Genomic DNA, 16,161 nt, shown 5'->3' on the forward strand with positions numbered 1-16,161 from the left:
GGAAGACCTGCCCTAGAGCTCTCCCTCCTCAGCCCCACCTCCAGCTGCGCTGCCTCCCTTCCCCCACAGCTGCCGGCCCTCCCTCCCCCCTCTGTTCTTTCCTGCAGGTTCCTCCTCTCCTCCTCCTCCCTAGGTTTCTTGGCTTGAACCCCAGCTCCATCCAGAGTGGGGGATGTAGGCAGTCTATGGGTTAATAAGCTTCCCCCACCCCCACCCAGAGACCACCTTAAAACCACCCAGTGGTCCCACGGAGCCCCCAGGAGAGAGGACAGGTTTCCTGTGGCGGGAGAAGAGAGAGGATGAGCGCATCACTTGAGCTTCCACAATAGCCTCTTCCCTCTGGGGTCTGTGTAAGAGCCTCCCTGAAATCTGGGACTGAGGGAAGAAGCCATTCGTAGCACACGCTGAGCCCTCCCCCACCCCCTCACGTGATCGCTGAGAAAATGCCGCAGAGAAGGGGGTGGGCTGGAGAGGCAGTCACCTACCCGCTGGTGCCGGGTCTCTGGGCCTGAGAGAAACGCCAGTCCGTGTTGGGCGGGGCTTGCTGTGGAGAAAGCAGAGGGGAAAGGGCTGAGTACCCCGAAGTCTGAACGTTACGGACCCTCAGGGGTGGGCCGGGAGGGGAGAGGGGAGCGCACACTGAGAAGAAACTGGTGTCAGATGGGGGTGGGGGGTGGACTCATCTTCAAAGACAAAATATGCCTCTGGTTTCAGAAGGGAGGGAGACAAAGAGATGAAAACATTTATGTGACCACAGTGAGCAGACCCGGATCCGGATCTCTTCGCTAAAGAAACTGCCCTTCCTCCCTGGCCCCCAGACTCAGACTTCTGAGCTGAGATTCCAGGGCCAAAGGGTCTTCTGCAGAACCCAGAGCCGAGGGGAGGGGTGCAGAGGAGGCCCCCAAATGTGGCCGCTGAGAACCCTGCAGCCCCAGAAAGAACGCATTCATCTCCTCAGCTGGGAACAAAGCTTCCGCTGCAGCAAGATGGCTGCGGCCCTGGGTAACCCTTTTGGTGCCAGGTTGTGCCGTAACACACTCAGAGGGACGCCTCCTCCAGGCCCTTGGCAATCAAGGATCCCTTCCCACAGCTAAATACATTATTAATTTAGGAGTCACGCCAGCCGGGGCCTTTGCAGGGCATCCAAGCCCCAGGACACCTCTCACCCACCCAGAACTCGGTGCCAGACAATGACCGTGTCTAAGGAGGAGAGAACAAGGCTCCTCTGTCTAGGGCAGAAACTTCTGGAAGGAGCCCAGCAGAGATCAAGCTCCCACAGCCTCCGGGCAGAGCCAACCAAGTCTCCAGGGCTCCCGGGGGCTGGTGGGGAGCCATCCCCCACCTGGACGAAGTGTGGGACTCTGGCCAGTCCTCCCCGCCTCTCCCCCAGGGTGTGTTGTCCCATCACACACTCAGGGAGCACTCCTGAGCGTTCTCCTCCCCCGTCCTGGGGGGTGCCAGGAATTAATTCTCACACTCACTCCCAGGAGCAGGGAAGGACGTGTGAGCATCTCAGTGACCCTGGGGAGAAGGGAGACCCATGGCTGCCAAATGACTCACTCGGAGCCGCACAGGTGGCAGTGAGTGAGCAGAACCCAGCAACATAGCGGCCCAGGTGCAACAGGAGCTGCCAGCACGGCTCTGGGGCTGCGGTGGGGAAGGGCACCAGGATGTCCTTCCTCAGCCGCCGTATTTGTAGCTATAGCAGACTCTACACGGAGACACAGGTACCCTGACAGATCCGAGGAGAGGAACTGGCAAAATTCAAAACCTGCAAAAAGGACGCGGGTCCACGTTTGTTCCTAGGGCTGCCCCCGAAGACCTTTCTCCACTTGGGAGACCCACCGCTGCCCATCCCGGCAGATGCAAACACCCCTGCTGTCCTCCGGCGATCCAGCGTCCTAGCTCTGCTGGTATCAGGAGACCCAGCTTAGGCCTTCCTCTCTCACTGACCAGGAGAACCTGAACAAGTCACTGGCCTCAGTGAGACTGGCATGAGGTGGGGGTGCTGGTACCTCCTCAACGGAAGTGCTGGAGGAGCAGCTGAGATGTGGCTCTCAGGGGAGGTGTGTAGTGAGTCTCCGTCAGCTATCAGAACCTCATGGGGGTGTTGTTTCAAAATAGAATTCTAATTCCGTGGGGGCAGGGTGAGGCACAGATAGATTCTGAATAAAAGCTCCTGGCGTTGTGGCACCTTATGCTTTGTTACTATTACAGTTTCTCCATAGATGAGGGCACCCTGGCACCTGGCTCTCCATCAGCCAGAGAAGGGAGGATGGGCCCAAGTCTCAGATACTCTGGTCACCCCCAAAGCCCAGGTCTGAGATCTCTGGACACATTGTGGTCACGACGGAGCCAAAAACCGATCTCTGCGCGTCCAGAGCCGGTGCGCCAGGCTCCCACTTCCCGCGAGAGGACGAGGCTGCAGCAGCTGGCTCGCTCCCGGGCCGGAACCTGCCGCCCCTTGGACCCCAGGGCACCTGGGACCACCTGGCCGAGGCTTCTGGGCTGGAGGCCCGGCCGGATAGAGACCCAGCCACCGCTCCCAGAGCGCCCGGACCCGCTCCGGCGCTCTGGACGCCCCAGTTCACCCGGAGGCGGCCAGGTCCGGCCCGGGACAGCCCCGGCGTGACCTGGGACTGTCACCAGGCTGCGCAGTCAGCGGTGAGAACCTCGGAGATACTCTGCGGGTCTGATGGAAGCTGTGAGGGGCTCGGACCGCCGGTGGTGTGACCCGCAGCTGGCGCGAGTGCCAGTCCCAGGGCGAGGGCGTGCGGGCGGGTGCGGCGTAGCGGGAACCCTGCCCCGCGCCCCTGTCCGATCTGCAAACGCGTGTTTGGATGGGGGAGTAAGGAAGGTTGAGAATAACAGCGAAGTCCCAGATTTGGGCGGGGGGGGGGGGGTGTTTGGGAGAAACTTAAGAAGAAACTTGGAGCAGCAGAGCCCGGGAGGCTGGCTGTGGGCGTGGGCCTGTGACTGCCGCCACCTTGGACCCCCGGCCCCCACGGAAGTCGCCGGCAAGATCGCCGGGCCCCAGCCCTTTCTGAGCTGTGGGAGCGGGGGCGGTCCTATCACCCTGGGATGCAATCGCCCCACACCTCGCGGCGCTCAGAGCACCTCACCCCTATTTGGCCACCCCTGTGGCCCCGCGCAACCAGTCCAAACGGCAGCCGAGCCCGCGGGGGAGGGGTGGGTGCGGGTTCAAAGCCCCTGAGCCCTGGACGGGCAGCTGCTCCTCGCGGCGCGGGGGTGGCGGGCGCCGAGCCCCTCACCTGGCTCCGCTCCTGCAGCGTGCTAGAGGGGGACCGGAAGGCGTCGGGCTCCAGCGCCAGGCCCGGGGGCTGCTGGACGCCCAGGGGCCTTAGAAAAGTGAAGTCACTGCCGTCGGAGGCTGGTGAAAAGCACGTCCTGTAGCAATGGCTCTGCGAGTCGGCGGGCCGTAGCGTCACCTCCATGTACTTGAGCGTGCCGTCCGAGCTCACCTGCAGGTTGGGGCCGGACTGCTTGTAGTAGTCCCGGGAGGGCGAGTCCTGGCGCCCGCAGCACTGGCCCCCACCCCCATCCCCATCCGCGCGTCCCCGGAGGCACCTGGCCGACAGGAAGGTGAAGGTGACTAAGGACAACAGGCTGACGGCTGCGAGGGCCACAATGAGGTAGAGGGTGAGGTCGGACCGCTCGGGAGGGTGCGTGAAGAAGTCGCTGGACTTGGGCGTCTCCTCGGGGGCCTCCTCCTCCAGGACCAGCAGCACCGTGGCCGTGGAGGAGAGCGCAGGGTCCCCGTGGTCCCGCACCAGGACCACCACCTGCTGGGTGTCCGAGTCATCCTCCAGCAAGGCCCGGGCCGTGCGCACCTCCCCGGTGTGTGCGGACACCAGGAACAGCCCCGGGGCCGTGGACTGTGGCAGCAGAGAGTAAGAGAGCCATGCGTTGTGGCCTGCATCAGCATCCACAGCCGTCACCTTGGTGACCAGGGAGCCGGGAGGCACCGAGCGAGGGAGCCGCTGGGGGGCTGGGAGCTCCCAGCCGGGCCTGGGGTGCAGCACGGCCGGGGCATTGTCGTTCTGGTCCAGGACAAACACGTGCAGGGATGTGTTGGCATGCAGCGGGGGAGAGCCGGCGTCCTGCACCCCCACCACGACCTGCAGCATCTGCAGCAGTTCATAGTCAAAGGTGCGCTGGGCAAAGACCCGCCCGTCCTCCGGGTTGACGTACACGAAGGAGGAGGCTGGGGCTCCCTGAACCTGACTCCCTAGGATGGAGTAGGTGAGGCGGGCGTTATCCCCCGTGTCCGGGTCCGAGGCAGCCACGGTGCAGAGGAGGGAGCCGGGGGGCCGGTTCTCTGGGATGTAAGCGGTGTAGAGCTGCTGGGTGAAGGAGGGGACGTTGTCATTGACATCGGAAATGTTGAGCCTGACGGTGAGATGAGCGTGCAGGGGAGGAGAGCCTGCGTCGCTGGCCAGCAGCTCAATGACATAGTGGGATGTGGCCTCCCGGTCCAAGGGCTGGCTGGTTAGCAGGGAGTAGTGGTTCTCAGAGGGCTTAATCTGAAAAGGCAGGTCTGGAGAGATAGCAAGGCTCACCTCACCGTTTCTCCCCGAGTCTCTGTCCCGCACGTTAAACAGCCCCACGACTGTGCCCACCGGTGTGCTCTCCAGGACAGGGTTGACCAAAGAGGCCAGGAGTACCTCCGGGGCATTGTCATTGGCATCCCCCACGTCCACTTGGATCACACAGTGGCCTTCCATGGCTGGCTGTCCCTGATCACGGGCCCTGGCGTGAATTTCATAGAGACGTGACTCCTCAAAGTCTATGGGACCCAGCACACGGATGGCTCCACTGCTAGGATCTAGGCCAAAGAGACGCTGCACTGCCTCGGACGTATGGTCTCCGAAAGAGTAGTCTAGTTGGCCATTGGTGCCTTCGTCCGGATCAGTGGCATTGAGGCGGAGCAGCAGTGTACCCATGGGTGCGTTCTCTGTGAGTCCCACACGAAGGACCGAGGACTGGAAGGTTGGAGCATTGTCGTTGATGTCCAGCACAGTGATCGCGATGAGGGTGGTCCCTGAGCGGGCTGGGACACCCCCATCCACAGCAGTGAGCACCAACTGATGTTTCGCCTGAGCTTCACGGTCCAGCTGCTGCTCTAGCACCAGCTCTGGGAACAGCTTCCCATCTTTTAGGGTCTTCACGTTCAGAGAGAAGTGGTTGTTGGGGCTCAGAGTGTAGAAGCTCACAGCATTGGTGCCCACATCTGGATCCTGGGCACTATCTAGTGGGAATCGTGCCCCCAACGCAGCTGATTCTGAGATGCGTATCTCTCGCTCGGGGATGGCAAAGCTGGGAGAGTTGTCATTGAGATCCAGGATCTCTACCTCGACACGGATTAGTTCCAGTGGGTGTTCGGTCACCACCTGGACTGGCAACAGGCAGCTGGTACTGGCTCCACACAGGCTCTCTCGGTCAATCTTTTGATTTACTGCCAGACCACCACTCATCAAGCTCAGGGAAAAATAGTGCCCCTTTTCCTCGGAGCCCAACCGCAGTCCACGGCTCATCAGATCTGTCACCTTTAAGCCTAGATCCTGAGCAACATTTCCCACCAGCGTCCCCGGCTCAGACTCCTCCACCACTGAGTAACGAAGCTGCCCAGACACCCAGCCCCAGCAGCACAAGGACAACATGCACAGCACTTGCCATTTCCCAGCGAGCTGTGGGGGTATCTTGGGCCCCATGACCCAGAAGTCCCTCCTGGACACTGACTCTGGGCTGTCCTGTCTCCAAGGTAGACCCAGGGCTTGGAATGTAGCAGCTGAAACCTCCTGTGTCTCCTTCCAGCCTCTCAAAAACTGCTCTGAGGTTTGACTGCCTGCAGCAGTTCCTCTTAGTCACCGAATGGCGGGGGTGGGTTGGGGGGGAAGGGGGAATTAAATCTGAGTGGAGCTGGGGAGCTGGGGGAGGAGAGGCGGGCAGGAAGAGCAGATCCCCCACCTCGGCTCTCAGTCTGATTGGCCAAAAAGTCTGTCCGCTCTCAACCAATTGTAAAGTCTCCCCAGTCCTGGAAACCTTAGGAACGGGCTGCAAATCTGTGTCACAGAAGCCTCCTACTTCCCCACTTGTTTCGTGCTGCACGTTGATTCGGCCCCCTTTGGCAGCAAAATTTGACAGCTCAGATGGTGCTCAACGGGGAAGACAAAGTGGTACAAAACTTCCCCGTGTTCTGTCCCAGCAACTTCCTGCACGATTTCAGAAGCTCCCACTACTTGCTTGAACCAACAAAAGTTTGTCTTTATTGAGGAGGCAAATCCCCCTCTCACCCCCATTCTGCTAACCACTGCTAAGATGAGAAGAGAGATGTATTAGGATCATATAGAGTCTTGCTCTGACTTTCTAGCAATGCTTTAAGGAATCTCAATGTCAGCTGATGACTATAGCACTCAGCTTTCCTGAGATCCAGACTTGAGTTAATGACAGCTTATGGGTAGGGGAAATATTTCTGGGACTGATTCAGGTCACCAGAAGGGTGACTAGAAACTAGGCATGGCCTCTAGGCTTTATGGTTTCACCAATTCAGAAGTACTCTACTTAGACCCTCAGAATAGCTATCTCTATGGATGCCTCATGTGTAAACAGATTTCTGACATTAAGTGATTTCACTCTATGCTTTCCCCCCAAAGAGGTAAGTAATGCTTCCCCTGCCCCAGTCTACTGCATCTAGCTCAAACCCCAGTGGGGACTTGATTGGGAGTCCCGAAGATGCCTCTACTCGCTTGACTCTTTCCTCTTCGTGCTCTCTAGATTTCAAGCAGGGGCTTCCCTTCACAGTGGGTTAGGGAATACTTAATACATTGGGGAATGGTAATCTAGAGTCAAGGTAGTCCAGAATCTGGCCCCCTCATTCCGGAAGAGTAGAGAACGCAGCCATCTGGGTTTAGGTGACGGTCCAGTGCAGTGGTCGGCAAACTCACTAGTCAACATAGTCAAATATCAACAGTACAACGATTGAAATTTCTCTTGAGAGCTGAAAACCAACTTCTGTGCATGGGCCACGAAGTTTCAATCACACTGTACATGAGTGCTCGCACGTGGTATTTTGTGGTAGAGCCACACTCAAGGGGCCAAAGAGCCGCATGTGACTCACGAGCCGCAGTTTGCCGACCACTGGTCCAGTGTAACCTACCCTTGTGTGCTATAGGTTTCTATGCTCCCACATTCTTACAGCATGCTTCCCTGGCTCTTGAACACTTACTTTCATTTCTTACTCTCAGGTAAGGTCATAACCCAAACCCAAGCATTAACCTTCGACAACGCCCTGGTTAATTCACAAAACACTACTAAAGCACAGCATCTACCACGCAGTTACCATTCACAAAAAAGGTGACATCACTACGGGCTCTTACAGAGAGGCCAATGCTCTCTGGGACACGGCCCAACCACATGTCTGGGTCGGAATAACCCCCAAGCATTGTCTGAGCCTGCAAAGATCTCACCTCTAGCCCATAGAGAAGATCAGAGGGTGGGCAGCTTGGGCGAACAGGCTCCCCTGCCATAGGCGCACTGGGCGACTTCACCATCATGAAGCTATCACTCCGAGTGGGTGCAGAAGCCAAGGGTGTACAGCCATGAGAGTGACCGCCCACATCAACAAACTTGATAGGATCGTCTGACCCTAGCTGGATGCGGAGGATCCCATTGGAAGGAGGAAGCCCCTCCCTCCTTCGAGAGCGGGTGAGACATGCACAGGTGCCAGCAGGAAAGCAGGTCCCTCCGCAGGCAGCCCCACGAAGACACTTAGAGAGGAGTGCCACGAATGAGCCAAAGGACACAAAGCAAATTGCCACGAGTGATACGGCCAAGTAGAGGGTCAGGCGGGATTCTCCTTCCCTCGGAGCTGAAGATTCTCGGAGATCAGGGACAACCGGGTGAGCGTCCTCCTCCAAGGACACTAGGAGAGTAACGGAGGTAGAGAGCGGAGGGGTGCCGCTATCCTTGACCACAATGACCAGCTTCTGCGGTGGGAGATCAGCGGGAATGGGAACAGCCGTCCGCACCTCCCCGGCATAGCGAGAGACCGCAAACAGGCTGGGGTCGGGGGCCTCCAGGAGCTGATAGGAAACCCAGGCATTGTAACCCGAATCCAAGTCCACAGCAGTCACCTTTGTGACCAGGTGGCCAGCACCCACGGATGGAGGCAGTGCTTGGGGACATAAGGAACCAGGCCGGGCCCTCGGGCGGAGCACGGCGGGCGCATTGTCATTGAGGTCCAGCACGAATAGACGCACTGTCACGGTGCTACTAAGGGGTGGGTTGCCCCGATCCCGGGCCTGCACCTCAAACTGTAGTGTCTGCGTTTGCTCATAGTCAAAGGATCGAGTAGCATGAACTGCTCCCGTCTGGGGGTTCAGAGAGATGAAGGAGGAAGCCGACACGTCTCGGTTTCTGGGCTCTAGGAGAGAGTAGGAGATGAGGGAATTCAAGCCCGAGTCTGGATCAGAGGCTGCGAGGGAGCAGAGCAGGTCCCCAGGGCGGTTGTTCTCAGGAACAAACACCTCGTGTGACCTCTGGAAGAAAGAAGGCGGGTTATCGTTCACGTCTGAGATGTTGAGGAAAATAGTCCTTTGGGTGCTCAGAGGAGGGTTGCCAGCGTCGGAAGCAGTGACCATGATGTCATAGCTGGACTTGGCCTCTCTGTCCAAGGGCCCCGCAGTCACCAGCGAGAACTGGTTCCTGAAGGCGGACTTGAGGGCAAAGGGCAAGTGGTCAGGAATCCGGAGGCTCACGTCTCCGTTGGACCCGGAGTCGGGGTCCTGCACACTGATGAGGGCCACCACGGTGCCAGGCTCTGCGCTCTCCGGGAGCGTCCCGAGCTCTGAGGTCACCGTGATGTGGGGGGCGTTGTCGTTCACGTCCAGGAGATCCACGCGAAGGCTGCAATGCTGCTCCATGGCCGGAGAACCCCCGTCGCGAGCCCGGACGTCAAATTCATAGTAATTCTCATTCTCAAAGTCGAGGGGGCCCTGGAGGGTAAGCTTTCCAGTGGTGGGGTGCAGGCTGAAGAGGCTCCTCACACGGTCAGGGGTGTGGCCACTGAAAGAAAAGGTGACGTTACCACTGGGACCCAGGTCCGGGTCCGAGGCGTTGAGCTGGATGAGCAGCATGCCGGCGGGCGCGCTCTCCAGCACGCTGATCCTGTAGCTGGATTGCTGGAAGGCTGGGGCGTTGTCGTTCACGTCCAGCACCGACACCCGGAGCTCCGCGGTGCCGGATCTGGGCGGGTTACCTCCATCCACAGCCGTCAGCACCAGGCGGTAGTCGGATTGCTTCTCCCGGTCCAGAGGCTTCTCCAGGAGCAGCTCTGGGACCAGGCTGCCGTCGCTGCGCTTCTTTACATCCAGCGCGAAGTGTTCGTTGGAGCTCAGTCTGTAGCTGCTGATGGAGTTGCTCCCCACATCTGCATCCTGAGCCTTTTCCAAGGGGAAACGCTGTCCTGGAGGGGCCGCCTCCCCAATTTCCAAGTCCAGCTGCTGCCGAGGAAACCGGGGGGCGTGATCATTCACATCCACGATTTCTACCTCCGCCCGGTACATCTCCAAAGGCCCCTCGGTCACAAACTCCAGGGGCACGATGCAGCTGGCGCTGAGCCCACACAGTGCCTCCCGATCAATTGGGTTCTTGATGAGCAGGGCTCCGCTGTCCAGATCCACACGGAAGTGTCTTTGGTTCACCTCGCCCGCGACCTGCAGCCTCCGAGCTGACAGGCTCTCCGTATCCAGCAGGAAATCTTGGGCGACATTCCCTACAAAAGTCCCCTCCTGGGACTCCTCTGGGACCGGGTAGCGGATCTGCCCACCAACGTAACCCAGGTAGCAACAGAGGAACAAAAGGGTAGCCCCAGGGCAGATGTCTACCCAGCTCCTCACCTCGCGGAGCATCGCTGCCGCCCGCTAGCTCTCCACCTGGTCCCGAGAAGCACAAGGCGCCGACCCGCCCCAAACAGCCACAGCAGCTGGAGACACCTATCTCCCTTTGCCCGCGCCAGTTCTGGCGCGGCTCGGCCGGCGCCGCAAGGGTTACGCGCCGTTTTTTGCTGGTGGCGGGGTAGATTTGTCTGCCTTCCACCTCGCGATTGGCGGACCGCGGCTCCTGGGCTCAGCCAATAGGCTGAGCAGAGAACATCCCAATAGCGGCAGGGTTAATGCGTCGCAGCATTGGAGAAAAAGCACACACACACACCAAAACAAAAAACACCTATCTTTTCACCTTTCTCCCGCTCAACAGCATCTCTTTTCACGGGTTACTATTGCCTCTATGGAGAGACAGTCAACATATATGTGTCGTGTGTGTGTGTTTTTTTTCTCGAACACACCAATCTTCCCCGCCCCTTTTCCGCGGGGAAAACAGCCAGAGCCTTAGCAACCTGCAGCCCTGAGAGGAGTAGCCATTTGAGACTGGTCACTTGGTCCAAGCCAGTGTTGTCATCCACCAATATTCTAAATGAGCAGCTTCTGCTCAGTCCTATTGTATCAGAGCAACAGCTAATGAGAAGCACCGCCATGTACACAGCACCCAGCCCCTCTCCGATTATTCAGAAATGTATCCACCTCTTTGCGGAAAAGGCTTACACATTAATGTAGCCAATTAAATGTATGCAGCACACATTTTTGTTGTAAAGGGAGGCGCGGCGGAAACCAAAACTCTTTTATTCAGACGCTTGCTAGTGATATGCTAAATTACCATTCATCAGTTTCAAGGACAGCTTGGGAGGCGAGGAAGCAGAGCAGAGGAAGCCAGGAAAGGGAGATGCTCCCAGTTAGTAAAGAATTCAGTTGTGGGAGGTGCTAAGGGCTAGACCTCACTACCTGGCAGAAAGCTAATGTTCACAGATTTAATAGCTCCCTGTGAATGATGAGATCAAGCTACCGACAGCACTGTGCCTACAAATCCCCTTTATTTGGCACCATGGTATGCCCGAAATGTTGTTAATTACCAACAGAGGCGGTTTCAAAAGACCAAGCTTTTCACTTAGCCCCGGGGGGGCCCCTTGGAGCTGGAGACTCGGTGTCACTCCACCGGATCCTGATCCAGACCCTTCCAGGAGCCTGGCTACCGCCTTGCACAAACGAAGAAACAGCTCCTTTCACACTGCAGTTACCTGCAAACTCTAACCCGCGTGGCAAACACACCAGAGCACAAAGAGGACATTTCAGCCTGATCTGGACATATTTCTGGACTCATTCAAATCCTCACCTAGGTTACCAGTGGATGCCAAAACCAGTGGCAAAACCTGGGCTTCTTAACCTCCTTATTTTTCCAAACCCTTGACCCTCAAGAATATCCTCTGACTGTGGTGATGCCAGCAACCAACATTCTGGTCTCAAAGGGAGGGATCTGCTTTCTATGTTCTTTTACAAAAACACCTAAACCTCCTCTCCTGGGAATGATGGAGGTGTAAGTCAGGCTAACCACTAGGTGTTTATGCCAGGATTCTCTTCAGCGAGTGACACATCATCCACCCAGACCCCTCAGTTGGAGCAGGTGCGGTCATCCTTGACTCATTCCTCTTCCTGACTACCTGTATGTCAATCAACAAGTCCTGATGTTTTACTATGACACTTCCCTCCATTTATTCTGCCACTGGAATGGTTCAAGCATTCACCAATCTTTTCCTCAAATGTCATCATAGCCTTCCAACTGTTCTCTTTGTTTCCAGTATCAATATCCCCAATCCATCTCACTAATGGCTACTAGAATAATCCCTCTAAAACAAACAAACAAACAAACTCGTGATGACATCATACATATGTCAGTTCAAAATTCTACAATGACTATCACTGATACAGAATAAAATGAAATAAAACTCCCCACCCTAGCAGGCTTGGCTCAGTGGATAGAGTGTAGGTCTGTGGACTGAAGGGTTGTGGGTTCAATTCTGGTCAAAGGCATATGCCTGGGTTGTGGGCTCGATTTCCAGCAGGGGGTGTGCAGGAGGCAGCCGATCAATGATTCTCTCTCATCATTGATGTTTCTATCTCTCTCTCTCCCCCTCTCCCTTCCTCTCTGAAATCAATTTAAAAAATATTAAAATAAATAAGGAAGTAAATAAATAAATAAATCCTTGGCCTGGTCTAAAGGTAATTCAAGATCTAATTCCTGCCTATTGCTTCACTTTATCTCCTGCAAAGACTGTCTATTTTAAAAACATGCTTTACCCTTTTCACGAAGATGGCGCTGAAAGCGAAGAAGGAAGCCCCTGCCCCTCCCAAAGCCGAAGCCAAAGCAAAGGCTTTGAAGGCAAAGAAAGCAGCGTTGAAAGGCGTCCACAGCCACAAAAAAAAGATCTGCACATCACCCACCTTCCGGCAGCCAAAGACACTAAGGCTCCGGGGCAGCCTAAATATCCTCGGAGAGCACCCAGGAGAAACAAGCTTGACCACTATGCCATCATCAAGTTCCCCCTGACTACCGAGTTAGCCATGAAGAAGACAGAAGACAATAATACACTTGTGTTCACTGTGGATGTCAAGGCCAACGAGCACCAGATCAAACAGGCTGTGAAGAAGCTCTATGACATTGATGTGGCCAAGGTCAACACCCTGATCAGGCCTGATGGCGAGAAGAAGGCATATGTTCGACTGGCACCTGACTATGATGCTTTGGATGTTGCCAACAAAATTGGAATCATCTAAACTGAGTCCAGCTGCCTAATTCTAAATATAAAAATTTTACACTGTAAAAAAATAAATAAATAAAAACATGCTTTAAACTTCAGCAATAATGTAATATCATTATTCTTCAGCATGGAATTTTCTGCAAGACCCTCTATCTTTCCCCTTTACTATTTAACAAATTACTACTCAATCTTTAGTTCTCAGCTCAACCATCACCACTTCTATGAAGTCTTCCTGATTTCCCCCAATTGGCTTTGGTGCTTCTATCCCTCTGCTCCCATTACTTTTTGAATATCATTTTTTTTTGCATGTCTGTCCCCTATGGTACTTTGTGTAGCACAAGCATGCCAAACTTATGGTCAGCCGAGAGTTTGACATGCTTGTGGCACGGCTGTATCTTTTCACCTTTTATAGTATCTGGCACAGTGGATTCTCAATAAATGGTGAATTATTGATATTACCATTTATTAGTTTAACAAATATTTATTGGGTACTTGTGCTTTGTATGAGTACTTTAAGTTGAGTAAAGACACTTTGTATACTTAAGTTTTCAATCTCAATAAATTAGAAAGTAATATTTTTATTTTATAGATGAGAACACTGGAATTCAGAGAGGTTAAGAGACTCAACCTTCCACTCCCACCCCTGGTTTGTCTGAAAAGAAATAAACCCTAATTCTATAACATCTTACATGATTTTTCTGTGAGTTTGTCATCTCTATAACCATAAACTGGACCTTTAGTGATACTTTTAATATCCAAGAACTAGACCTCTTTTAGGTCTCCATCCCTTATATTTGCAAGTCCACACCAAAACAAACATGCATACCATCAGTATTACTAGAATTGGAGCATTAGAAAGCCTTAATGCTACATATCCTTGACTTGACCTTTTTTATGCCAGGTATGTAATTCTCCCAACTCTAGATTTTTAAAACAGCTTTGTTGAACTATAATTCACATACTATGCAGCTCATCCATTTAAAGTGTGCAAATTATTGTGTGTGTTTTGGGTATAATCACATATACTAAAACAATGCAATCATCACCACATTCTAATTATAGAACATTTTTGTGATCCTCAAAAAAAGATCCCAGGGGAGGGAGGGTTTGTATGGGAGGGGGGAGCAATGTTAAAATATGTACACAGATAATAATTTAATAAAAAAAAGAATTAAAAAAAAAGATCCCTTACCAATTGCTCAGATGTAGATTTTTAAAGATTAGTTGCCTGGTTACTAGTGATTTAGGAAGACTGTCTCTTTAAATGATTAAAATATCATCTTATATCTCCCCTACAATGTTCTTCTGGAGCTATTCTATGTAATGCTTTAAACTTGGGAAATGACATCACATACTTTTTTAAAGTTATACCTGGCCCAGTAAGGCTGGCCCCTGGTTCTGTAAACATCAGAATAACACTTTGCTTCATAAATATGCTACTTGATCGACTGGCAGATTCCAGGGCAGTGGTTTTCAAACTTTTATGCACATTGGAATTACTTAGGGATCTTCAAAACATACTGAGCCCTATGTCCCACCCCCAGAGATTGTGTTTTGATTGGTCAGGGATGTGGCCTGGGCTTCAGACTTTTTTAAAGGTCCCTAGATAATTCTAGTGTGTAACCAAGTTTGAGGTATTGTCCTAGGAAAAGTGCCAGTTGTTTTCCAGCGTGACTGGAAGAATAGCAGCTGCTTCTCTCTGGCTTTCATCATTCCTTAGCCTTTCCATATATGCCTCTACTTTGTCATTTTGACTATCTCCAGATTTGCTCATTTCCAAGGTGTGTTTAAGATTTGGGCTGGGTGCCCTGGCCAGATAGCTTCGTTATTTAAAGCATCATCCCAATAAGCCAAGATTTTGGGTTTGATTCAGGGTCAGGGCACATATAAGAATCACCCATGAATGCATAAATAAGTGAAACAACAAATGGATATTTTCCTCTCTCTTCTTCTCTCTCAAATCAATAAATGAAACATTAAAAATATTTTTTAAAGAAAATATTTGGGGTGGGTCAAGATGAATAAAAGTAATCATAGTAATAGCTAAGAATTTGCTAACACAATACACCAGGCAGAGTGCATACATTATATCATGTGCTAATCTTATAAGACCCTTGCTGTTTCCTTTTTGGATGTGGGAAACAGGCTTACAAAGATTAACTTGGCCAAGGACTCCTAGTTGGTAAGTGACGGAGCCTCATTTGTCTAACTGCCAGATCCAAGGTTGATAACAATTACTATACACTTATTAGTAACAAAACTGTGGCTCTCTCACCATTAGAAGTGTAAGTTTCACTCCAAGACAAATCCCTTACAGTCATCTACACATCATCCTGAATAAATGAAAGCCTTGCCTTCCTCAGGATATGAATTTACCGACTGTTCACATTATGTGTATATCTAAGAAAATAGTGTTGGAAGGATGGGGAATTACAGGGGGGTATAGAAAAACTTTAATTTTGTACTTTATGGTGTCTTGGACCATCTGGATTTCTTTTCAAAGTAAATGATTACTTTTACTTTTATAATTAACTAGAGGCCCGGTGCACGAAATTTGTGCATTGGAGGGGGGTTGTTCCTCAGCCCAGCCTGCACCCTCTCCAATCTGGAACCCCTCAGGGGATGTCCGACTGCCAGTTTAGGCCCAATCCCCTAAACCAGTAGTCAGACATCCCTCTCACAATCTGGGACTATTGGCTCCTAACCGCTCGCCTGCCTGCCTGTCGGATTGCCCCTAACTGCTTCTGCCTGCCAGCCTGATTGACACCTAACTGCTCCCCTGCCAGCCCCATTGCCCCTAACTGCCCTCCCCTGCAGGCCTGATCTCCCACAACTGCCCTCCCCTGCCAGCCATCTTGTGGCAGCCATCTTATGATGACATGGGGTGGCCATCTTGTGATGACATGAGGGTGAGATGCCACCTAGGCTTTATTAGTATAGATGGTGATCACCCTGGGATTTGGGGATTACAGTTAGTTTTAATTTTTCTTTATAAACTTCTCTATTTTCCAAAATTTCTATAAGACACATGGATCACTATTATAACAAAAATAGGTTATAAGTAATGTGCACATCATTTTTAGGAATGTGCTTGAAGTAAAATGTAAAGGATGCCTAGAATTTTATTACTTTCATAGAAAATTATCTAAGAATGAGACGGGATCTGTTTAGGAAAAGGAAAATTACCAGCAAACTATTAGCTGTAATGCAGATGTGGCAATCACTTGAAAGATGGCAAAATGAGGACGTTTTTATATTCCTACCTGCCACCACTGATTAGAGGTATACAGTAGCTTGTTCCCAGTGCGAATGGCACCAAGCGAAACTCTGAGTGCTGAGATCTTGGGTTATAGTTTAGCAAGACTAGTTAGTTGTTATGGCAAGCAAGTGCTAAGGGTGTGAGTTGGGTCCACAGGTGAGTCCATTAACTCCACACTGTGAGTGACCACAAACCACACTCTGGCCAGGCCTGATTCCCTTCGCAAGGACATAAC

The 16,161-nt window shown here is 52.8% G+C and overlaps 1 protein-coding gene and 1 pseudogene across 29 annotated transcripts in view; one reads left to right on the forward strand and one right to left on the reverse strand.

Annotated features, from left to right (window-relative positions):
- The window catches only part of LOC311623141 (protocadherin gamma-C4), a 164,998-nt gene that overhangs the window by 13,734 nt on the left and 135,103 nt on the right, over nt 1-16,161 (reverse strand). For 24 of the 28 annotated variants that reach the window (XM_084884938.1, XM_084884940.1, XM_084884949.1 and 21 more), the window contains one exon: nt 486-544. In XM_084884938.1, the coding sequence (XP_084741064.1) occupies nt 486-544 (59 nt within the window). Of the gene's footprint in view, nt 1-485; nt 545-1,342; nt 1,421-3,272; nt 5,836-7,487; nt 10,066-16,161 lie in introns of those variants that run through there. The other 4 variants (XM_084884956.1, XM_084884946.1, XM_084884955.1 and 1 more) reach the window with 4 other exon arrangements.
- Nucleotides 12,202-12,749, forward strand: LOC311623173 (large ribosomal subunit protein uL23-like; annotated as a pseudogene). Its single transcript has one exon. The product of its transcript is annotated as a large ribosomal subunit protein uL23-like (transcript).

The sequence above is a fragment of the Pipistrellus hanaki genome, assembly GCF_964339955.1.
Source record: "Pipistrellus hanaki genome assembly, chromosome: 5".
Taxonomy (NCBI): domain Eukaryota; kingdom Metazoa; phylum Chordata; class Mammalia; order Chiroptera; family Vespertilionidae; genus Pipistrellus; species Pipistrellus hanaki.